Source organism: Sorex fumeus, unplaced genomic scaffold, assembly GCF_029834395.1.
Source record: "Sorex fumeus unplaced genomic scaffold, SorFum_2.1 ptg000169l, whole genome shotgun sequence".
Lineage (NCBI taxonomy): Eukaryota > Metazoa > Chordata > Mammalia > Eulipotyphla > Soricidae > Sorex > Sorex fumeus.
Genome location: NW_026606226.1, coordinates 2,112,376 through 2,136,309, shown reverse-complemented (window position 1 = coordinate 2,136,309; position 23,934 = coordinate 2,112,376). Strand labels below are relative to the sequence as shown.

At 61.7% G+C, this 23,934-nt stretch overlaps 1 protein-coding gene across 2 annotated transcripts in view; it reads right to left on the bottom strand.

Annotated features, from left to right (window-relative positions):
* SIK3 (SIK family kinase 3) overlaps positions 1-23,934 on the bottom strand; it is a 187,072-nt gene that overhangs the window by 3,068 nt on the left and 160,070 nt on the right. Inside the window, exons 7-21 of one of the 2 annotated variants that reach the window (XM_056107700.1) lie at positions 22,429-22,547; positions 22,012-22,122; positions 21,751-21,891; positions 21,019-21,096; positions 20,817-20,926; positions 19,418-19,571; positions 19,139-19,294; positions 15,843-15,913; positions 13,780-13,923; positions 10,428-10,578; positions 9,778-9,903; positions 9,581-9,666; positions 8,818-8,927; positions 7,910-8,243; positions 6,719-7,551 (exon numbers count right to left, since the gene is read on the bottom strand). In XM_056107700.1, coding sequence (XP_055963675.1) covers positions 6,719-7,551; positions 7,910-8,243; positions 8,818-8,927; positions 9,581-9,666; positions 9,778-9,903; positions 10,428-10,578; positions 13,780-13,923; positions 15,843-15,913; positions 19,139-19,294; positions 19,418-19,571; positions 20,817-20,926; positions 21,019-21,096; positions 21,751-21,891; positions 22,012-22,122; positions 22,429-22,547 — 2,724 coding nt within the window. The remainder of the gene's footprint in view (positions 1-6,718; positions 7,552-7,909; positions 8,244-8,817; positions 8,928-9,580; positions 9,667-9,777; positions 9,904-10,427; positions 10,579-13,779; positions 13,924-15,842; positions 15,914-19,138; positions 19,295-19,417; positions 19,572-20,816; positions 20,927-21,018; positions 21,097-21,750; positions 21,892-22,011; positions 22,123-22,428; positions 22,548-23,934) is intronic. The other variant, XM_056107701.1, reaches the window with a different exon arrangement.

Sequence of the window (23,934 nt, the reverse complement as noted above, 5' to 3'; positions counted from 1 at the left end):
CAGTTCTCTGAGTTCAGACTGCTTTGCAGCTGTGGCTCATTTCCTGACGAGCTGCTCCTTGGTGAGATCAAGTTTTCAGAAAGTTGTGTAACGGCAGGGACAAAGGCCGAATGCCAGGTGCACCAGTCACCCCGTCCATCTGGATACAGAGGAAGGGCTTCGGGACTGTTTGAATGGTCTCTTACGAGAACCAGGTGGCGCCAGCTCAGGGGCTGGGGTGGGCCAGGGATGGACGGGAGCTGGATGTTCCAGAGGAAATAGGCGCGTCCCTCTTCCGGAGAAGGCGAGGCGGGAAGCCCTGCCTAAGTCCAGCAAGCAGAGAGCTCACAGTGGGAACAGAAGCTGGCATCAGGTTGTCCCAGGACCTTGGGCTGGAAGCAAGCAGCTGACAGGAAGTGGGTGCCTGCAGGCCCAAAGGGGCAGCCTGAGTCTGGTCTGCCTGGCTAGAAGCCTGCCGAGCAGCCACTTTGGACAGCTAATTTTGTTGGGATGCCTCGACTCCAGGGTTGCTGAGTGCAGTTCCTTTGGGGGTCTCACCAGTCATCCCTCTGGTCCCTTTGAAGACACAGTGTCCTGTTTAAGGCCTTCCTTCCTTGCATGCTGCAGTTCCACAGCGGCACAGGGAATGTGCCGCGCCATGGGGACATCCCCTGAGATCATGCCTTTCTACCCAAACCCCCGAAGCCTCAGTGTGGGGCTGGGGTTTGATGCACAGACACTCCTTTCCTCGACTGATGCCAGGGGACCCTCCCAAGCAGTGTTCAGGGGACCGGAGGTTACTCCCATGATTCTTGCTCAGGCCAGTGGGAGAAGGCGGTTGGTGAGTATGTGGCTCCTGGGGCACTGTGGTGTCGGGGCCACTAGGGTCACCCCCGGGGGTACCGGGGAAGGCACTGAGCCAGCTGCATAAAAAGCCCGTGGCCTAACCTCTCTGCCACCTCCCCAGCCCTCTTTCCTGCAATTTAGTTTTTTTCTTTTTGGGTCACACCCAGCGATGTTCAGGGGTTATTTCTGGATATTCACTCAGGAATTACTCCTGGCGGTGCTGGAGAAATCGAACCCGGGTCGGGAGCATGCAAGGCAAACGCCCTCCCTGCTGTGCTATCGCTCAGGCCCCAGCAATTTAGTCTTAATTCCTTTCTGTTCCCAAGACTCCGGCCTCTCCACAGCCCTCCCCTCCTCTTGCAAGGTCCTTGGGAGGGTCACCCAGATCCTGCTCCCTCATCTACCACCCTCAGGGCTGATGCCAGCAGGCCTCAAGGTACCCCACGACCCGCGGCCTGCCTGAGTCCCAGACCTAGAGTGTCCCCCGGCCCAAGCTTCGGGCTCCCCAGGTTCCAGAGGGGGTGGGGGACAGGGGTGGTCTGTGCTGAGCACCAGAACTCAGCGCCCAGCCAGGAGATGGAGATTCTCCAGTTTGCGCGCGCTGAGCTTGTTGGCAAAAGCAAACAAGGAAATTTTTCTCCCCTTTGCTCATGAGTAGATAAAGGACCAAACATGAGAACCTCTCAGTCTCTCGGTGTCTGTGTTGCAGACCATAATGCCCGAAAGCAGAGAGAGATTATGGGGAATCGTGTCTGCCACGGAGGCAGGGGGAGGGTGGGAAAGGGGGTGTATACCGGGGATACTGGTGGTGGGGAATGTGCACTGGTGGAGGGATGGGTGTTCGATCACTGTGTGATTGTAACCCAAACAGGAAAGCTTGTAACTATCTCACGGTGATTCAGTAAAATTTAAAAAAAAAAAAAAAAAAGAAAGCAAATAAGGAAAATTTTTTTCCCCTGAGGGGGACTAAACCCAGAAGTGCCCAGGGGCCAGTCCTGGCTCTCTGCACTTAGGGGTCACACCTGTTGATGCTGGAGGATCACTCCAATGGTGCTCAGGGGACCATATACCATACCAGGGTCTGAACCAGGGTTGGCTGCATGCAAGGCAAGGGCCTTCCTTCCTGTGCTTTCTCCAGCCAGAAAATGGATTTGAGAATTTTATCTTGCTTTCGGAGTGGGGGAGGGGGGGTCACACCCACACCCAGCAGTGCTCAGGGGCGGCTCCTGACTGTGCAGGAGGGACCTCAGGTGGATTCAGGGATGGAACTGGTATTGACAACCATCGGAACCCCGGTACTGTCACTCCAAGGCCAGAAAACTGTCCGGAACAAAGATCATGACTTCCAGGACTGGAGAGACAATGGACTCCCATTTAATGAGCAAGTGAGACTTTCAAACCTGAGGGGAAAACAGGGGTAGTAGGAGGGGGTGCTGGGAACTCGGCTGAGCCAAAAATGGCCTCAGCCAAAGGGCCAGGAGGGCTTGTCTTGGCACGGAACCTGTGTTCAGAGGGTCTGCAGCAGAGGCAGTAGGGATGAAGAGGCAGGGAGGAGGGGAGGAAAAGGAAAGGAGGAAGGGAGGAGAGGAGGAGAGTAGGCAAGAGGAAGGCAGGAGGGAAGAAGGAAGGGAGGGAAGGAGGGAGGGAGCAAGGAAGGAAGGGAAGAAGGAAGGAGGGATGAGGGAGGGAGGGAGGGAGGGAGGAGAGAAGGAAAGTAGGAAGAGGGGTGGGGGGGGAAATGAAGAAATCTGAGAGTCTGCATCAGGCTCCAACTAACAGGGTGGAGTCAGCGGTGAAATCTTTCCTAGCCTCAGTTTCTCTACTTGAAAAACGAAGGTTGTTCCTGATAACGCGAGTTTCTAATAAACCAGAAGGGATAGAGCAATCAGGGGTTTCTGGCAAGACTGACCCCTGGGTCCAGAGATCCTTCGGGACACTGCTTCTGTTTTTTATTTTTTTTTTTTTTGTTCTTCTTTGGTTGTTTGCCCTAGGTTTGGGGTCAACTCGGGCTGTGCTCAGGGCTCACTCCTGGTGAGGCGTGGGGGGACCAGATGTGGTGCGGGACATCAACCCTGGCTGACTGCCGGCCCTGCCCACTGTCCTCCCACGCCAACCCCGGACACTCACGGCTGGGGCAGCCGTGGGTGTGAGGAGACCGACTGACCCGGGGCCGTGAAAGTGTGCCCAGGTTCTCGGGTGTCCTTTACGTCAATTCCGCAGCCCCAGGGGCTGGCCAGCCCACGACAGGAAAGGCCACATAAATAATGGGGAAAGAGGCGGCGGGGGCGGCTTCCGGATATTGACCGAGGGAGAGTGGGGAGCGGGAAGAACAGGGGGTTCACAAACAGACAATGGGACTGCCCACCTCCTCGGGACGCGGACAGCCTTGCGCAAGTGTTGACTTACAATGTTGACCCGTCTTTACTCATTTACCGGCTGGGGAGAAGGAGCGGGCAGGCTGAGCACAGGGCTCCGGAGGGCCTGGAGGGGCGCGCACTCGGCCTGCCCTCCCGGCCCCCTTCTCTGTGGGCAGCTGGGGGGCTCGGGGAGGAGGCTGGGGGATCGCTCGGGCATCCCAGTGCTCATTTCGCCATGCACACCAGCTCCGCTGGGGCACTGACTTGCAAAGCCCCCAAAAAACCGTGTGTGTGTGTGGCTGGAGCAATAGCACAGCGGGGAGGGCGTTTGCCTTGCACGGGTTTGATTCCCAGCATCCATATGGTTCCCCCGAGCACTGCCAGGAGTAATTCCTGTGTGCAGAGTCAGATGTGACCCCCAAAAAAGCACAAAATAAAGAGAAGCAAAGCAAAGAAAAAAACCCTGTGTATGTAACGCTGCTGGGAGCGCACCAAGCTCACGTCTCCTCTGCGGGGGCAGACAGGGCGGCCCCTGGTGGCACAGGGCCATCTGGCCCTGTGGGTGGGCTCCCTGTGGCAGTGTGTGGGCAGGGCAAGCAGCTATGGACGTGGTGGGCAGCCGGACAGACACACGATGCCCTTTCACTCTCTGTGGGGGCCACCGGCTCTCCCTGCTCGCTTGAGTCTGAGACAGCTGAGCAGGGCTGCTGCTGCTTCTAGATCATTCTCGGGGTCGGAGGAAGAATGGCACCCGTGGGGCCAGCCCGGGAGGCCTTGTCACTTCAGGCTCTGGCCTGGGAGCAGGGGACAGCGGGTCTTGAGGCCCTGAGCCGGAGGTATCTTTGGAGCAGGCAGCAGGCGTTCATGCCTCCCTGTCTGGTGACACACCAGGGGCAGGGTTGGAGGCGCATCTGCCTGCACGGTTGGGGGCGCAGCATAAGGCCCACCCTTGCCCAGACTCTCTGGGAACTTTCTGGAAGGCGGCTGTGCTCACCACTGTATCACCAACGCGCTGGGCATGTTCTGGCCCTGGGGAAACAGGCTAGCCAGTGTCTCGAGAACAGATTCGTGACTGTGGGGCCTGCCTCTGCCAAGCCGGGGCCCTGGGTGGGTGGGAGACGGGCAGGTGGCACCCACGGGTTCCACGGCTTCTCCTCGGGGACCTCACGTCCCAACTACGGGGCCACATGGTTTGGGGGGCGCGGCCCATGGGGACAGTCTTCCAGCTGTGGAGGGACCTGAGCCTGGGGGCTGCCGTGGGCTTCCCGAGGCCACACGTGTCTCTGCGGCTGCGTCTCTCTGCTCTGGCGCCTACGTTCCCACCAAGAGACGCCAGACAACGGTGGCCAGAGGTAACTGTGTGCGTGGCCCCCGGATCACAAAACGGGCGATGGGGAACAGCATCGAGCCCGGGAGGGCCTGGCTGAGTCAGGGGCTGCTGTGCCCGGCTCAGAGGAAGAAGCGGCCAGTGAGGCGGGACTCAGACTGTGGCCGAGCCGGGGAGGCTGACAGCAGGGCTGGGGAGTCGAGAGCGGATGCATTTTGGGGTTTAGTCTGGTGGGATTCTTCCAGAAGCCAGAAGAGTGCTCTGAAGTGTGTGGAGGGGCGGGGGAAGTGGGAGGGAGCTCGTCCAGAGAAGCCTCAGGGAGGCTGAACCCCCAAACCCTCACTGTTGAGTCTGAGCAGAGCTGCCTTAAAGATGGACCTGACCTGGGGGGATGCGGCTGTTGCTCGGGGCGGCTGTAACTGCTTCTAGATCATTCTCGGGGTCGGAGGAAGAATCTGCTTTGGGGTCCACTGGCCAAGCCTTTTCCCGCCTTCTCCCCAGTCCCCACTCCACAGCAAGTCCCCACCACCCTATCCTTCCCCAGGCTGCTCCTCTTCTTCCTCTGAACCCCACCCCCCCAACAGGCCACACTCAGCCTCGCTCCAAGGATGTGCCAGCCAGCCCCACCCCGGGCCTTCCTCTGATGTCCAGAGGCCCTGACCGGGCCAAGGGAGGGAGTTCTGCAAGAAACTGTTTCGGACTGGGGGCCGCACCCTGACAATGAGGGTCCGTCTGCCCAGCCCAGCTGTCATGAGGGATGTCAGACTGCATCTGGGGGTGGCATGGTGCCTCCCACCCCAACAAGAAAGTCCAAGTGTAGCTCCACACCCACAGCAGGCCGCCTTGGCGAGATCACTTCTGGCGACAGGAAGCGCCTGCCCTGCTGAGCCATTCTGGAAAGTTCTCGCAAAGGTCTTTTGGTGCCCCGGCCTGAGAGGCAGCAGGACTCTGCCACAGCGGGCAGGGCGCTTGCTCTGACTGGGCAGGCCTGAGTTCCATCCCCAGCAGGACGGATCTCTGAGCACAGAGCCAGGAGGAAGCCCTGAGCACCGCTGGGTGTGTCGTAAAAACCAAAATACACAAGTCTGCTGCCACTTCCATCCTGATGCCGGCTCTGTGCTCTGATGTGAGAAGTCTCCCTCCGACACTTCTAGAGGTGGGCTGTGGCACCTTAGCCCGCACCCCCTGAGGCTCTGTCTCGTGTGGCTGGCCTGCCAGAAACCTACAACCATCCAGTGTCCCCCAGCAGAGGGTCACCGAGTCCTCATCAACAGGTGCTGGTCACCTGATGCGCCCCCCCAAGGTGCTGCGCTCAGGGGCTTGACTGCAAGGAAAAGGGCTGGGGGATGGGGCGGGGGGCAACGCTCTGGTCACCTGTCCCACGGGTCAATTCCCATTTCGTACTTGATGATGATGGGGGATTGGTCCAGGTTTTGTCTAGGTGAATGCTATTAAGTTCACTGAAAGACATTTTCTGAGTAGAACTTAGTGGCGGTCACCCTTCTCTTCAGGGGGACAATGATGACATCAGTGATGATTATGCAGTGACACAGAATGATAGGGGGCCCTGATGAGGCTGTGACCGTGAGGGCAGCAGAGTGAAAAATAACTCAGACTCATGAATTATCAAGCATCCCACACACACACACACACACACACACACACACACACACACACACGACGTACACAGAGACACACGCACGAGACGTACACAGAGACACACGCATGTGTGCCTGGACCCCGACACACATGTCTGGACTGGCCGTGGCAAGGCCTCCTCCGGCATCAGGAGGGGAAGGCAGGACCAGAAAGAGGGGGCAGGCTTGGCACCGGGCTGGTGCTCCCCAGCTACACCCTATGCCCCCGGAGCAGGTGACGGTTCTTTACCGCAGAAGTCAGCTTCAGCCCAGGGGGTGACGGTCAAGGTGGGACGGGTTGGATGGGTTCGGAGGAGCCTTGGCGAGAACACGAGAGAATCATCTAGCCGCCCGCTGACTGTGCTAAGCGTCTGTTTGTTTTTCCATTGCTATCTTTTATTTTGAAAACAGACCCTTGGTCTGCCACCCCACCCTTCCTACGCCTTCGCTCGGGAGCTCCCACGGGCCTTCTGGGGGAATTCCGTTCAGAAGGATGAGCGGGTGAGCGGGCGAGCGAGCTCACTGCAGGAGCGCGGCCGGGCCCGGGGCGTGGGCGTGGCAGGGGCTCTTACCTCGGCTGGACACCTTATTTCTACTGAACGCCGCGGCGGCGGGCTGGTGCCGGAAAGAGTGGATCCCCAGTTCCTGCGCGTGACTCACAGTTCCCAGCAGGGACTCGGGGTCCCCAGGTCCGCCCGTACTCAAGAGCAGGGGGCTGTCGTGGCCGCCCTTGGCCAGCGCGCCGGGGGGCTTGGCGTTGGGGAAGGCGTCCCGGGCGCCCTGGCAGAAGCACTCCTCCTCCATGCTCTCCGAGGGCAGGAGCGTGGGCGCGAAGCCGCGGGGCGCGGGCGGCGGCGGGGACTCCTGGGAGAGACAGTCCTGCGGCCGGATCTGGAGCAGGTGCTGGGGGCTGCTGTGGGGGTGCGGGTGCGGGTGGGGGTACGAGTCAGCGTTCTGGTAGGCCAGGGCCTGGCGCTCGGCCACAGTCTGCCGCCCGGCGTCCCCCTGGTTCAAGTGCCTGAGCAGCTCCTGGTGCTCCTGCTGCTGCTGCCGCCGCTGCTTCAGGAGCTGCGCGAACTCCGCGGGCGGCAGCCGGATGTCCGAGTGGCCGGTGAGCGAGTGCCGGGGCGAGAGCAGTCCCTGCAGGATGTGGGGCACCTGCTGGTGCCGGCTGTAGTCGGGCGGCGTGGGGGACAGCAGGGCCTGCTGCAGGGCCGAGGTGGCGTAGAGCGGCTGCGGGGGGCCCGGCGGGAAGGCGGGGAGCTGCTCCAGCGGGGGGAGGCCCGCGCCCGCCGCCGACGGGCTGTAGCTGCCGGGGGAGGCCCGGGGCTGGTCCGGGAACAGGTGGGGGTGGAGGTGCGCCGCCTGGTCGTAGTTGGCAGGGGAGAACCGACTCCCGTTCAAGCTGCGGAGGCGAGAGGGAGTGAGAGCCGGCACATGTGCCCACCCTGCGCGACTGTCCCTCGGCGATGCTGCGTCTGCTCCCTCCCGGGTGCATAGACGTCCGGGGGGCTCGAGGGGGCTGTGAGCAGAGCCCAGCCAGCGGTGGCTGGGTGGCAGGGCCTGGCGCTCTGGGGGCCCCAATCCCCCCGGCTAAGCAGGCTGGGGAGGAAGGAAGGGGGTCTCAGGTGCCCCCAAGCCCACCGCTTACTTTTCCAGCAGGACAGACAGGCCCGGCCCAGGGAGACGCACCCTCCAGCCTTCCCGAGCCCCTCCTGCCCTGCCAAGGGGCATCCTGCCACCCGGTCACCGGGGGGCCTCACCTGTGGGCCTCTGCACTGTCAGCGCTCAGCTGCTTGGACAAGGGTCGGTGGCCGTAGCTGAAGGAGGCCATCAGGCTGGTCCGGTGCGGCCCTGGCATCTGGCTGGCCCCGGGGTTGATGGACAGGCCCCGCCCGGCAGGGCCCGCCCCGCTGCCCGGCATGCTGCTGAGCGTGTCCACGGGCTCCTGGACCTGGATGGTCACCTGCTGCGGCGGGGCGGGTTGCTGCAGGCCCAGGCAGGTGAGAGCCACGGTCGGGGGAGGGGAGCCGGTGTCGGGCTGCTGGTAGAGGGGGCCGCGGGCTGGGAGGCCTGGGAACTGCGAGGGGGCCGCGCCTGCAGAGAGAGAAGCTCAGCGTGACCCGAGCCCCGGGGAAGACGCACAAGGACGCGCAGACGGGAGGTCGGAGGGGGACAGTGCTTCTGAGAGGCATCTGGGGGACCGGGCAGGGCCTCGATTCTGTGCCGCCGACCCCCTGGGCTGGCGGGAAGCCGGATTATTCCTTGAGCAGCTGTCGGAAGACGAGGGGAGGGGCTCAGCGGATGCAAATGCAGGCACCGGGAGACCCACACAGCCCCGTGAGAGGCTGCAGCTGCGTGGGCCACTGGAGAGCTGACCGGTGTCCGGGCTCTGGCCACCGTGGCCGAGCACTGCTTCGTGCCCGTGGTTGCCCCGAGGCCGCTACGTGTAACTATGCATAACATATCCTTGGTCTCCCCATTTCCCTCGGAGAAAGAGAAAGTCCATGGCGGCTCCGTGACTCTCCACGGGGGGTGGAGGGTGGTCCCAGGGTTGCAGGGCCCGGGACTGGCACCTGCTGTCAACACCGGTTTCCGCCTTCCGGCGCACCCCAGACGGAGACTCCCTTTGCCGTGCGGCATCCAGGCTCGGCGGGGGGCCCCCACTCACCGTGAGGGGGGATCAGGGCCCCACTCATGGGGGGAGGGCTGTTACTGGGCTGCCGGAAGAGGTGGTTGCTGGGGTGGGTGGGCGGCGGGCTCGAAGGCTGAATTCGTAACCTTGAAAACAACAACAAAGGCATCGACTTCCTGAGGTGAGAGCGGGACGGAGAAGCGACTTTATTTATTTGCTGACTCGGTAGTTTTGGTCTTTGGGCCACACCTGGCAGGGCTTAAAAACAAAAAACAAAAGAACAAAAAACAAAAACCAGTGCCATACTTCCTGCTCCCTCCTGGCCCCGAACTCAGGGATCACCCCCGCTGGGCTCCAAGGACCATATGGGGGGTCCGGGACCAAGACCGGGTCAGCCGCGAGTGAGACAAGCCCCCTCCCCACCGTTCTAACTCTCCGGCGCCTTGAGAATGAGCTTTGGCCATGTGGGAGCAGGAAGTATGGCACTGGTTTTGGGTTTTTTTTTTTAAAGTCCATAAGTTGCCGGCTAGAAAAACATACATGTGCCTCACAGGCAGTCTCTGGAAAACCTCCGGGCGTCTGATCTCCCAGGTTGCCATGGGCAGGCGTCACGGCCCTAGGCTGCCCAGGACGGATCAGGCCGCCCGGTTCAGGGGCACTGTGAGCGCGAGGGCCCCGAGGTCAGGCTCAGGCTCGAGGTGAGCCGCTGACATGGAAAGTGACTCCCTCACGTGCCAGCTCAGTTCTCTGGGGACTCAGGGTGGAGTCGGCGCCCGCGGCGGGCACGGTGTGCCGTTACCTCTGCAGCTGGTGGGTGAGGAGCGCCGGCTGGCTTTCACCGGGAGCCTGGAGAGGCGGGGAAGGCTGCGGAGGGCAGATCGAGTCCTGAAAGGTGGGGGGGACACGGTGGTGAGCCTGGACGGAGGCGACGGGAAGAGAGAGCCCGCGGGGACCAGCACCGGGGCCCTGGCCGACCACCCAAGGCGGAGCGCCCACCTGGAGCTGCTGCTGGAGGATCTGGTGGTGCTGCTCCTGCTGGTACAGCACGTGCTGCTGCTGGGTCTTCTCCAGGGTCCGCTCGTCCATCTGCCCCCCGTACAGCTTCTGCAGCTGCTCACACTCCTGTGGGCAGAGCGGGTGAGGGGGGGGAGGGAGAGGGTAGCAGGACCCGCCCCATGCTGTGGCAGCAGAGGGAGAACTGGGGGGGGGGGGCAGCATCCTGGCGAGTGATTCGCCCTGTTTTGGGGGGATGGGGGGCGGGTGCTCACTCTCAGCTCTGTTTCCCTGCAGAGAACCTGACCAGAGGGACAGCGAGGGACCGCCGTGGGACAGCCACTGCTGAAGCGGGCGGGAGGGAAGCACCAGCCCTGCCAGTGCCTGTCAGAGACGCCCCCAGTTGGGCCTGACGCAGGCGCCCACCAGGCCCTGCGCCCAGAAGTCCCAATGGCGGGGGCGGGGGCACGGGAGCCCCTCCCTGGGGTTTCCCACTGAAACTGAGCCTGGCTGAGACAGACTTGGGCGCCGCCTGATGCAGGGGAGAGGGGTGCAGAGCCGGCCGCACGGGGAGAGCCTCCACCAGCTCCGCATGGTGGGGGGGGACTGTCACACCGCCAAGGCTCGGGCGCGGGGGGCCCAGGAGCTGGTACCTGCTGCAGCTGCTTGATGCTGCTGTTGTTGCCGATCTTCTCCAGGTGGGCCTTGAAGGCCTGGATGCTGGCAGCCCCGTCCGAGAAGCGGCGCACCGGGGAGAAGCGCTCGGTGGGGAGGTGCAGCGTGTTCGAGTCCTTGTAGGAAGAGCTGAATGCACGAGAAGGGAAGGTCAGTGCGGGCAGGCCGGGGGCTGGACCGCTGCTCCTGACGGACACGTGGGCAGGTGGGCGGCTGGCTGGGTGGGGGCGGGGGATCCCCGGGTCCCGCCAGCCACACGGCCCGCCACTCCCCTAAGCCTGCAGCCCTCCAGAGGCTCCGGGTCAGACTCCCAGCTCTGCTTACCTGGAGTGGGCTAGTGGCCAGGCCCGGTGAGGTGCTGGGGTCAAATACCCCGGGGTCCTTACAGAGCTACCAGGCGCGGGTGGGCACACTCGCTCTCTTAATCGCTACCGAGGGCCTTTCCCCACCAGTCCTGCAGGCTGAGCCCCAGCTCTCTCTGGCCAGTGACCCCCCACGCGACCGGGGGAAACTACAGCGACGGTGCGAGGAAGCGGAGAGGGCTCAGCGCGCACCTGCCCTCCTGGGGACGGTCCCTCCCGAGGCGCAGTCCCTGCCGGCCTCCGAAGGAAAGTCGTCACCGGGCGGGGCTCCCGGTGGACACAGCCTGCACGGGACACTGCGCGGGAAGCACCCACCCCGTCGGGAGCGCCGTGACAGGGAGCAGACCCACCGCCAAGAGCACCCAGGGGAGCCCGGGGCTCAGAGGACGCGTGTGGGAGCCCAGGGAGGCGAACGCGGCAGAGATGGCGGTACGTGGGCTATGGGTGAGATGGCGGCCATCGCCCCCCTTCCTCCCTCGGGACGGAAGCAGGTGAGTGAGTGAGCGAGCGAGTTCGGACACTGCAGAGGGGGAGGCTGGGAGGGGTCGCGCCCCGTCCCCGCGGCAGGAAGCTAATGGGATGAGCACGAGCACACGAGACAGATGAGGGGGCGGACACGTTCCCGGGACGGGGGTGCCGGGAACGCTGCCGCCGGATAGCACCCCGAGTTCTAGCTCCGCTCGGGAGTTACGGCCAAGAACGACTCGCCCCTAGGCTCTGCTTCTTACGTGCTCAGGGTTTTCCTGATGCGGGACCCATTTCTGATTCAGAAAGCAGCGTTCGGTAGGTGGCGGAGACCATCTACCTGCACGACGCCCAGGTCCGGGGATCTCACGGCTTTCCGGGAAGAAGCTCAGGCCACGAGCAGCCCGGCACCCGGGCAGCCCCGCACAGCGACTTCAGAGGGACACAGCCCTCCTGGAGCTGTGAGTCTGCAAGCACTGACATCGGCAATCAGGTTGATGAACAACCGGTCGTGCCCAACGCTGGCCGAGCCCCATGGGCCCTCACGTCCCCCCCCCCTGCACGAAGCCTCACTCGGGCAACCGGCTCCCGTCTAGAAAGATCCACGGTCTGTTCTCCTTTCTGAGAGCATGTTACAGCTGTTTGGGGGGGTTGAGGGGGCAAACCCGACAGTGCTCTGGGGCCCCTCCTGGCGGGTTCGAGGGATCTGATGTGGTCAGAGGGATCAAACCCAGGTCAGCAGCGGGCAAGGAAAACTGTATTATCTCTTGGGCCCCCTGTGAGAAAATGTTTCAAAAAATCAAAAATTTTAACTTCATGCCATGCACTTCCAGGGTTTGAAGAGGTCACTCTGCCCCGCCTCTGCCCCTGGGTCGGACTGGAGTGATTCTCAGAAAACAGACCCACATTTATGTGACACAGGCTTCCCTTGAACTGTTTTCTCCAGAAAATGAAAGGAATGCAACAGGCTCTCCAGAGCGCCGGCCTTCCGCCGTTTACGGCCTTGGACACTTGTCTCTTCCCATGGCGACCAACCTTCCTCCCTTTGCTGCTCGGTTCTTACAGTGACCCCCTCGACAAGCCGAACTCCCGCCTCGCGCCATCTGCCACGCAGACGGCATCTGCCGACGCAGCCCAGGGCGCTCATGGGAAGACGGATAGTAGACAAAATTCCAGAACCGGGGCTCTTCCTTCAGGCCAGGCAACAGGACGCAGGGGCTGGGGCACAGGCCGGGTGCAGCTGTGCTGACCATCAGGACCTCCTGACCCCATCAGCTCCTGACCCCAACAATTGAAATTCAACAGGACACACTGGGGGGCTTCAGCTCACAACAGACCCAGCAGGGGCTGAAAAGCAAAAGTGTCCCGTTGTGAAGGAAGGAAAGACAGAAACAAAAGATAACTCAGGTACTAAATGGTCTATCAGGTAGCAGAACTGCGTTCGGCGAGGGAGCCCTGACGTGGCCCCAGGCAGTGTGGTCCCAGGGACAGGGTTTGCTGTGCCATCAGTGCTTGGGTGCCAGTTTCTGCTACTCGTAACAGACTATTTTTACCAAGTCATTCAGCACCCATGAGCAAAGCTCAACGTTCTGCTTTCAGAGTTCCCACATGGCACCGATGAAGTCCGCGCCTGCTTTGCTGCCGAGTCCCTCAAGGGCCAGTGGGAAACTGGACACCATCCACACATCGCATGGGAGGCGGTTGTGCAAACAAGCCACCTACATATTCGTCCACTCAACTGCCTCGAAATGGGCCTGCGTTTCCCTGTCCTCCAAAGAAGATGGAAGTGAAATGGGCTCTGGCCGCGGGTGGTGGTCCTCCAGGCGGGGGGCCCTTGAGCTGAGACTCTGGGGCACCAGCGTACGCTCAGAGACGCCGTCTGAACCGAGCCAAGGGCCACTGCCTCTGCTCTGGGGCTAACCGCGAGTCAGCTCCGTGATGTCTGCTTGACCAGGAGGGTCAAACCTTCTTCCCTCTCCCCAAGAGAATGAGCCATGAATGCCACAGCGCCCTCGTGGGCTTCTGCGGGTGGGATATCGCGAGGACAGCCTCTCAAGCGCACGAGCAGGAGGGTGCAGGAACTCTGCTCCACCGGTCGCCAAGGGATGAGGGGCCTCCTGAGTTCCCCGCACGGCGCCGACCAGGGGAGAAAGACGCCCCTAGAAGCGTTACTCTACAGAGTCCCGATCTACAGATCCAGCCCTGACCCCTCCTCGGGTTGGCCTTTCGAGAACTTCCCCTCCTTGTGGGTGCGAGTGCCCCCTGGCCTAGGGGCTACCATCCAGAGCCGCGAGAATCACACGCGGACCACACAGGCGCCTGCAGAGTCACGGGGAGCAAGAAGGCCGTGCCCTGCGCAGTGTTGAGCACCAAGAGGAGAGAAGATGCGAGTGTGGGCCGCCAGCGAGAGCCCCAGGGCTGGGCCCGCTGCTGCCCAGCCTGGCGGGAAGGGGGCCTGGCCGGTGAGCCGCGACGAGCTCGGGCAGCCCATGTGGCTACTCACCGATGCTGCTCGGGTACCAGGTGAGCGGGCCAGACCCGGGAGCGGAAAGGCTGCTGTCCCAGCTGCCGCTGTAGGTCCGGCGCGATCTCAGCTGTAGGGCTGGTCATGGCCAGCGTGTGTCTTTTGGACCTATTGGCCAAGTACCTGCAACAAGCAGGAGCAGATGTCATAGTAAAAAAAGACAGCCAGGAACAGTCCGGAACGAGAAGCGTCAGAAGTTCAGCCGAAGCGCTCGGACCGAAGCAGAGCCGGAGCCCACCAAGGGCGAACAGATCTCTGTCTGGAGGAGGGGGGGCCTGCTGGCCAAGGGGGGCACCAGCCGCGGAGACGCCAGACACCAGGCCTGCGAGGAGCCGAGGAGCCGCAGAAGAGAAGAGGGAGAAGCACGCGGAGAAGCCGCAGGCCCGACATCCGCTAATTGACGGGAGACATTGTCTACTGGCTACTTCTATTCCACTGTTGCCCTCCACATCCCAAACCCAAGCTGAAGGAACGGAGCTCTGAGAACACTCCAGGATGAGCCCCGAGGAGCGAGCGGAGCGGGAGGCACCGTGGACGCCTTCAGGGCGAGAGGCACAGAGGGACAAGCGAGATGCCACAGGTGTTCTCTCCCCAGGGCCTGCATGCCCCGGAGGAAGTAAGAAGACGGATGGTAGGTGGGATGGTCAGGAACCACTGCCAGGGAGGGGCGGGGACAGACGGCAAGAGAAGACGCCATCCCAAGACTGGAAGCGCTTGGGGGGAGTGAGGCCTGGGACTCTCAAGGCCCGATTCCTGCCTGTCCAAGAGTGGCCCTCCCTGTGGGGAAGCATCTCCCATGACCCCGCCTCAGGGCCTCCAGGAAGCGTCATTCCTGCCCTCACAACACGGCTAGAAGGGTGTAGGGAGAAAGAGGCCAAGGCCAAGACCAAGAGAAGAAAGGGATGGTGGCGAGAGCAGGTCTCCAGGCTAGCAGCGGGGTGCAGACGCGGACCTATTCACTCTCTACCAGCAAACTACGGCAACAGCAGCATCAAGAGGATAAGAGAAAGTGGCCCCAAGTTCTCTTCTCTTGCTCCCGCTGTTCTTTGTTGGGGGTTAGGGGGACAGCTTCTTCCTGAGCAGCTCTGCGGGGTGGGGGAGGTAAGTGCGCCGGTCCACAAGACGAGGTCTCGCTGCCCGGGCAGGCTCGACAGGGCCAAAGACTGTCCTCAGGGGGATGGAGACGTGTCCCCAGGTCAGCCATTCACAGCACAATGTCCGTTTGGTAAAGACACCCAACGTTCCCCGAAGAGCCCCTGGAAACCTTTTTATTTCAACTTCCCTCAAGAGAAAAACACATAGTCTTGAAGAGCACCTGGATTTCTGGGAAGAATCCATGCTGGATTCTGGCCAGACCCGGTCCCCAGGAAAAAAGAAACGACCACTCTCACGAGGGGACGGGCACGGAGCTAAGGAGCACAGCACGCCTGGCAGTCACTGCCCTGTCCTGAGGACGAGGCCGCACTCCACAAGGCGCTGCAAACGCGGACGCCTGCATCTGTCCCTGGCCCGAATCCCATGCTCCTTTGTCAATAGCTTTGCTGGCACAAGGGGACAGCAGAAGCACACGGCAAGCGGTAAGGGAGGTATTCCTTCTCCTGGAAAGGACGCGGTCGCACCAGAGGTCCAGGGCCAGACCGGCTCGGAGCACTGTCGGCCCAAAGCTCCGAAGCTCCGATTCCTTTTCAGGAAACAGTTCATGGCAGGTAGAAGCAGGCTCAGCGCCTGGCGAACGTGACCAGAGTCGCAACACGGAGGCGGGGGCAGGGGAGGAAGGAGGGAGGAGTGAGACCCTTCTCAGCGGTGACTGCTGTCACTCGGGGGGGGGGGGGGGTGTTCCAGTGGCGCACACAGAAAACGCCATTTTCTGGGTCATCTTCCGTGGCTTCCACACGGGGAGCAACCTGCCACCTGGCTTGAGCCAAGAGACCCCGCAAAGCGCTGAGGCCGCACTGCGCTGCCTCCCGGAGCAGGGCACCTTCTGCTGGCGGCAGGGGGCCTGCCCTGGGCCCCCACGCACGCGCTGCCGGACGTCACATTACCTCTGCACGGCCTCCTGGTCGGGCTCCCCGTCCGAGCTCTCCTCGTCCACAGGGGTGACGGCTGACACTGCCTGTGGAGAAGAGAGGACAAGCTGGCCAGGAGTCCCGGGGCTGGATGTGGGGAGGGCTGGGTGCCAGTGCTCGGCCCCACTGGCGTCCACAGAACCACCCCCTGCCTTTCCTGGACTCCCACTTCCTTTGTTTTTCACACCTTGCTCGGGGGAGGTCAGTTTAGATTTCTCCCTCTGAGGCAGCCCCAGGGCAATCTGTCCCTGGGTGACCCTGTGAGCTGAGAGACGGAGTTCTTCCCTCAGCTTACAGCCCAGTGGAGAGGTGGGAGAGAGGTAAACCGTCACAGGACGGCCGGGGTGAGTCTCGGGGACCATGGATGCCTGGCCTGAGGGGGAGGTGGCACCTAGCCCGAGGCTTGACAGGAGAATAGGAGCTGGCCCATAAAGAGGGCCTGGGGTCACAAGCCTTTGGGTCTCTAGGTAAAGAGCAAAGAGAAGGCTAGCAGGTACACCCTAGGGCCTGAAAACAGAGCAGAAACCTCATTCCTCACTATGATGTGATCTTCAGGATTTAGATTCAGTCTTCAGCTCCCCTAAAGCCAAACGGTTTTGTTTTATGGGTCCCAGAGATCAAACCCAGGCTCTAGAACACAGGACTGCAAGTCTGATGTGACTCCACGCTTTCCAGTCTGGCCCATCTGGGGCGGCAGCTGCAACAGTCACCGCGCCAAGCAACAGAACAAAACCAGACCTGATGTCTCACGGAAGGAGAGCTGTTTGTGGTTTTTGGGATTTTGCTGTTGCTTTTTTGGGTTACACCCAGCGACGCTCAGGGGTTACTCCTGGCCCTGAGCTCAGGTGGTGCTTGGGAGGACCACCATGGGATGCTGGGGATCGAACCTGGGTCAGCCACACGCAAGGCAAATGTCCTCCCTGCTGTACTATCACTGGCCTGTTTCTGCTGTTTTTCCCAGCAGCTGTCAATTCTGAAATACAATGCACTTTTTTGGACGAATTCCATTGTCTGCCAGCTTCCAGGGTTTCTAGAATCCAACCGGCAGCTCCACTAGGCTGGAAGCAGTGGGCGAGACAGGAAGTGGCCACAGGGGCGCAGGAGGGAAAGGCAGTGGCCAGTCAAGAACGGCCTGAACGCCACAGCCAGACGTTTATTTTGGAGAGGGGTCGTGGTGAGTCACCAGGGGCTGGAATCAGGGACAGACCAGCGCAGGACTTGGGCTGGAGAGCTGGCCTGCTCTGTGAGGGCGTAAGGTCAAGGCCGGAAGCAGGACGGTTAGGAGGATGGGGTGCAAGGAAATCGGGGGTTCGCGTGAAGGGAAGCGCTGGGGACGGGGAGGGAAGAGGCAGGGGGCAGAGCCCAGACTCGTTCTCTGAGCTCGGGGAGCCCTCCTGACTGTGACAGGCCCCCGGGCCCTGCCAGCCAGAGAAGCCAGCCACAGTGAGAGCGAGCCTGAGGTGAATGAGAACGGGGCGTGTCCAGGGCAGAACCAGCGATTCTGGGCTGGAGAACAAGACGGAAACCGATTTCAAATACGGCACTGCAAGGTCCCCCCAGAGAGAAGCACAGCCTTGTATTTCGTCGGTTTCTTATGTTCTTGGGCTGGAGCGATAGCACAGCAGTAGGGCATTTGCCTTGCACGCAGCCAACATGGCCGACCCGAGTTCGATTCCTCCGCCCCTCTCGGGGAGCCCGGCAAGCTACCGAGAGTATTCGATATGCCAGACACAGTAACAACAAAGTCTCCAATGGAGACGTTACTGGGCCCGCTCGAGCAAATCGACGATCAACGGGAGGGCCTTTACCTTTACCTTATTATCTTTTTAGGGCTGGAGCGATAGCACAGCAGTAGGGCGTTTGCCTTGCACGCAGCCAACATGACCGACCCGAGTTCGATTCCTCCGCCCCTCTCGGAGAGCCCGGCAAGCTACCGAGAGTATCTCGCCCGCACGGCAAAGCCTGGCAAGCTACCCATGACATATTCAAGATGCCAAACACAGTAACAACAAGTCTCATGATGGAGACGTTACTGGGCCCGCTCGAGCAAATCGATGAACAATGGGAGGACCGTGACCGTGACTGATCTTACGTTCTTCATTTCTCTAGTCATTTACGCTATTTTACAAAGATGCTCATCCATGTTGAAAGGGCTGAAATGTCCTCAACTGGATTGATGCAATAGTATATCATCAAGTCAGGCACTTGCCTTGCATGTGGCCAACCCAGGTTCAATCCCCGGCATCCCATATGGTCTCCTGAGCAGCACCAGGAATGATCCCTGAGCAGCGAAGGGTTTGGGGGGGGGACCCAAAAACCCCAAACCAAAAATGGTCTTCAAGTCTTAACAAGAGATATTTTTTTTTTAAAAATCACACCCAGCGATGCACAGGGGTTATTCCTGGCTCTGCACTCAGGAATTTCTCCTGGTGGTGCTCGGGGGACCATCTGGGATGCTGGGAATCAAACCTGGGTCGGCTGCCTGCAAGGCAAACGCCCTCCCCGCTGTGGTATTGCTCCAGCCCCATCAGTGAGAGAGACATTGAAGAAGCACTTCCTTAAAACCCCAGGAAGAGACAGACATACTGAGTCAGCCCCATTCTACGGAATTGCAAGACTGCGTGAATGAGTACGTGAATGGACAGGCCTTGGACAAGGAAAGGCCCAGAAAACAGCAGAGCAGATGGACTCTGATCCTCGAGCAGAGAAGGTGGGCCTGAGCACTCCTGTCACGGGGATAGGGGCTGGCAGAGCCGGACACCCGTGATGTGCAAAGGGACGGGCCCCTGAGAAGGCGGCCGGGAAGCCTGTCTGGAGAGTAGCCAGCGGAGAGGCAGGTATCAGGAGAGCGGGCGACCGCCACGCAGGCACAGAGCTGGACAATGGCAGGTCTGAGCTGCCCCACAGCACCCCCCGCCGCCAGCCTCCGGGTATGGGGCCGGCACAGGCAGGATCCGCCCAGTGAAGAAGTTGATCAGTCCCGCGCCCTGCTGACGTGGAGCACCCGTGGGCCCGGGCCCGTGTGGTGAACTGCCGCCCAGGCTGGCTGAGCCTCACTGGGACGGGCATCCAGATCCCCTAAGACAACCACTAGAAAGGCCCTCCGCAAAAATGAGAAAGCAAACCCCCCCCCCCCCCACACACACACAGAAAAAACCATTCCCTGCACCCCCCCTCCCAAAATAAAGGGAAGTGAAGCCAAAATGAAAGCTGGAAAACCAGAGCAGAGAGAAGAGGAGAGAGGCGGGCTGGACAGCTCCGCTGGTACTCACGGGGGTCATGGTGACCAGTGGGGAGGGTCCCCGGGGGCGCTTCAGCAGCTGCTGGGCGTGCAGTTGGATGTTGGCGCCGCCATCGGACGCCCTCCGGCCCAGGGGGCCCATTCCGTTCAGCAGCTGCAGGGTGGGTGGCTGAAGCAGGGACTGCTCCTGTGGAATTTGTTGGGGGGGGGGGGGAGCGGGGAGAGACAGCACAGTCCCTAAGGGAAGGGCCCTGGGGGCAGCGGGCCTGGGGGGGGGGGGGGGTCCCCGCCTGCCTGCCCCGCCCCCTACCTTGTACTCCAGCTGCCCCGAGGGCTGCAGGTGCTGCATGGGCAGCAGCGTGTGCGTGAAGTTCAGGTTGGGGGTCACCTGCAGGAAGGGCGTCTGCGGGCTGGTGCCTGGGATGCCCGGCAGGAGCTTCTGCAGCTCTTCCATGACCTCCGTGCTGGCGACAGAGAAGCGGGTCAAGGGCTGCTCGCTTGTGCTCTGTGTGCCCAGAGCCAGAAGCCTGCCACGTGGCTCGTCCCACATACTGGTGTGAGATTTTTGCTGTTTTTTTTTTTCTTTTTGGGTCACCCCAGCAGTGCTCAGGGGTTCCTCCTGGCTCTGCACTCAGGAATCACTCCTGGTGGTGCTTAAGGGACCAGATGGGATGCTGGGGATGGAACCCAGGTCGGCCGTGTGCAAGGCAGAGGCCCTCCCCACTGTGCTCCGGCCCCTGGTATTTTTTCCATATCTTTTGCTTTCCTCCTCGGTTTGTAGTTCATGCTGAGCCCAGGCCAGTGGAAGCTCAGTGAGGTGCCGGCACGGACCCAGAGGGAGAGAAAACAGGTATCTGCTGACCTAGCGGCTATGTGGGTGCTGGGGACTGGACCCAGGAGCTCTCACACGTGCAAGGCAAGTGTTGCACCACAGAGATACAAGCCTGGGCCCCCAAGCTGGTACTTCTAAGGATGCCAGCTTTGCCCCCTAACTGAATCCATGAGAGACCTCTCGTCCAAACTTCTCTTCCCTCCTCAGCAGAGAAATGCCCCGGGGAGAGGCGGGACTGGCAGAGCCGGAGCTGAGTGAGGTGTGGGAACACCGGGTCCCAGGAGAGGCACCGGGAGGCAACCCCAGGCTGCTCCCACAACCCTGTGCTTGTGCCCCGGACGCTGCCCACGGAACCCAGGCCCTGACGTCTACGGGTCACACAGCACAGAGTCCTGAGCTAGCTGCAACAATGTCTCTGAGAACGGCCTAGGTGACAGCCTTTGGGGGTCCTTTTTAGAGACTAGATCAGAAGACACATCTGGGGCCGGAAAGAGAGACCGGGGGTTAAGATGCGATCTTGCATGGGATTGACCCTGGCGTGAGCCCCAGCACCACGTATGGGCCCCGAGTGCCGCTGGGATGAGTCCTGAGTGGCGCCAAGAGTGGCCTGAATACACACCCTTCACCCTCACCCACCACTCCCTCGGAAAAACAAACAAAAAAGCACTGCCATCCTGGTGGGCAAACACAGTGCCCTGTTCCTCCCCAGAGCATTCCGAATGGGCCGCATCCACGAGAGGGAGCCTTGCTCTTCCCTCACAAACGGGGAGCCACAGACCAGACCCTGGCCTGGGGGAGTGGTGCTGGGAGGGTGTCTTGACTTTGGGGGACACGGAGCCGTGGTGAGGTGGGATCAGGGCCGCGGGCCCACACTCACCGAGGGTCGGCCACCCCCACCGTGTGCCTCCTCATGGACAGGTAGCGGACCAGGGCTTCGGGGGACGGCTCTTCGCCCTCGTCACTGTCCAGGTTCACGGTGCCGTTGGGCTGAAGGGGAGGGAGACAGCGAGTCAGGGCCGCGCCCCGCCTAGGAGGGGCAGGGCCAGGGGAGGGAGGTGCCGCCTGGGGCTGCTACTTGCCTCCACGATCTGGTTCTCGGGGTTGATGAGCTGCACTTGGGGCACGCTGATGTTGATGGCGGTGCCGGGCTGCTCCGCCTGCAGAGAGAGAGCACACGGCTGCACTGCCGCCCGGCCCGTCGGAGAGCGACCGGCCAGTCATCCAGTGCCTGCCGTGGTGACGCTGCTGCTTTCTTCGCCCGGTCTCTCGTAAGGATGAGAGCGAGCGAGAGAGCCAGGGAGAGAGGGAGACGCAGGGGGACGGGGAGAGGGATGGGGTGGGGGGGGACACACGGCTTCATGGCAGAACACGTGCCCTACAGACGGCAGCCCTGGGTCTGGTCCCCGGCACCACACACACACACACACACACACCCCACATCACTGCCACCCCAATGACAGGAGACACACACACACACATCACTGCCACTCCAATGAGAAGAGCCACACACACACACACACACACACACACACACACACCCATCACTGCCACCCCAATGACAGGAACCACACACAACACACACACACACCCATCACTACCACTCCAATGACAGAAACCACACACACACACACACACACATCACTCCATCACTGGCACCCCAATGATAGGAAACACACACACACACACACACACACACACAACACTGCCACCCCAATGACAGGAATCTCTCTCCATCATCTCTGTCGGAGCCACGCTCGTCAGATGTCCATGTGGTGTCTGCCTGCCCACCCGCCCCCAGCGCCCTTCCCCACCTGCATGCTGACGGGGGCTGGGAAGGCCATGGTGCGGGGCGCGCTGGGCGGGGCCACGCGCAGGGTCTTGTGCCTCTTGTGGCGGTCGCACAGCAGGCTGTAGATGGCGCTGTAGTGGTCGTAGGCATCGGACCTCAGTGACTACAAGGGAAGGCAAGAGAGGGGAGACCTGGTGGGACGGTGGGGCCAGACCTGGCCCTCTCAGGGGGACCTCAGCGCCCCGGGGAGGAGCGCGGAGGGACGCAGGCCGGGGCGCCCTACCTGCACGGTCCGCTCCTTGTCCAGGCCCATATCCTCCATGGCCAGGAGCACGTCCTCGTTCAGGGGCTCCGCCTGCCGCTCTTCCTTGAGCTGTTGGCACTCGGCGATCAGCTGCGACAAGGAGAAGCAAAGCTAGCACAGCCCGCGCACAGGCAACCGAGACGGAACGGAAGCCAGGGCCCCTTGCTCCCCGGCAGCTGAAAAAAAGGAGCACTGCAGAGCCACCGCGTGGGGAGCACTGAGACAAGGAGGAGATGCCCATGGGTGGGTGGGTGGGTGGGTTGGGGGAGCACAGGGCTTGGGGCAGGGCCGGGATGCCTCAGTCTCTGGGCAGGTCTTGCTTCCAGCCACCGCGTGACTGGTGATGCCCAAGGGCCCTTGGCAGGTCTCGGGGGAGCTCCCTGAGGCGCCACTCACCCTGTCGAAGCTGGGGTCGGTGTCCCCGAGCTTCATCCACTTGTGCTTGCAGATCTGCTCCATGGAGAGACGCTTGTTGGGGTCCAGGACCAGCATGTGGCGGATCAGGTGCTCGCACTCTGCAAAAGGCCGAGGGCCGCCTTCAGATCTGGGGGACGGCCCCTCGGCCCTTACCTGGCCCCTGGCAGCCCCCAGCAGGGACTGGGCAAAGGCGGAAAGAGGCAGCAGTGTGTGAAGGCCGGCCCCGAGCCTGAGCAGGGAAGCCCAGGGGTGATCTGGGAGTGAGGTGGGGGCATCAGCCGTGGTCCCATTTGACCCCCCAAGAGCTGGGCTCCCTCAAAGGGACTTGGTTCGCCCTGGACACGCTCAGCCCCTCCTCTGGGTGCCGTTACTGCAGACTGGTGGGGCCACGGGCAGAGGGGCCCCAAAGCTCTTCTCCACACTTGGGGTCGGGATTGCTAGGGGCTCAAGGCGGGTGGGGGGAGCCCCAGGAGACCCTCTGCCATTCGCTGGGCTTCTTTGTTGTTTCGTTTTTTTTTTCTTTTTGGGTCACACTCAGGGGTTCCTCCTAGCTCTGCACTCAGGAATCACTCCTGGTGGTGCTCAGTGGGCCCTATGGGATGCTGGGAATCGAACCCAGGTCGGCTGCGTGCAAGGCAAACGTCCTACCCGCTGTACTATTGCTCTGCCCCCCCTCACCCCGCTGGGCTTCTTTATCCTTTTCTCCCACCTCAGAGGCGAGTGGTGGGTTCAAACCCAGGAACATGCCATCCTATCTCAGGAGCACTCGTCCCCGCACTGTCACACGCATGTGTGTCGGGGAGATGGCTCATGGTGCTGGAAGGTGGCACACCAACCACGACCAACAGTGCCCAGTGCAGCTGGGATGAGCACCTCCATCTTTCCCTCTCTATGGGTGGGGAAGACGGGCTGAGGGTCAGGGCCTGGAGAGCCCACACCACACATGCCATCCCACTAGGACTTGCCCCCTCCACCGCCCTGTGTCTCCTGCCCAGGCTCCCGGCTGTGTTCTGAGTCGCCTACAGTCCGTTCTCCAAGCAGGGTACCACGGCGCTGCCTGAGCCCTGGTCACACGCCCGCTTGCATCAGCGGTGCCTGCGCCAGACGTGCTCCCCGCCACGGCCCCCACAGTGCCTTTCCCTGAGCGGACGGCTGCTCCCGGCCATCCTGCTTCAGTGTCACGCCCCAGGATACCATTCCCTGACCACTGAGTCTGCAGAAAGTGGGTCTGCAGCCGCGTGGGCAGGATGCATCCCACACAGAGCAGCTTCTCTGTGAAGGGAGGGTCAGCGCACTGCTCTGCAACTCCCTGACTCCCCTCTGCAACGTCAGAGTCTGCACGCGGGTGGCCACCCCTGACAGGACCAAAGGAGCCTGAGCGGGGGCGTGGGGGAAACACCTGCTGGCCACTGTACTCCCACTAAAGGGCACTGCAAAACACTGTTGGGGAAAAGATTTGTTTGACTCTAAGATTCTCAAAATTTG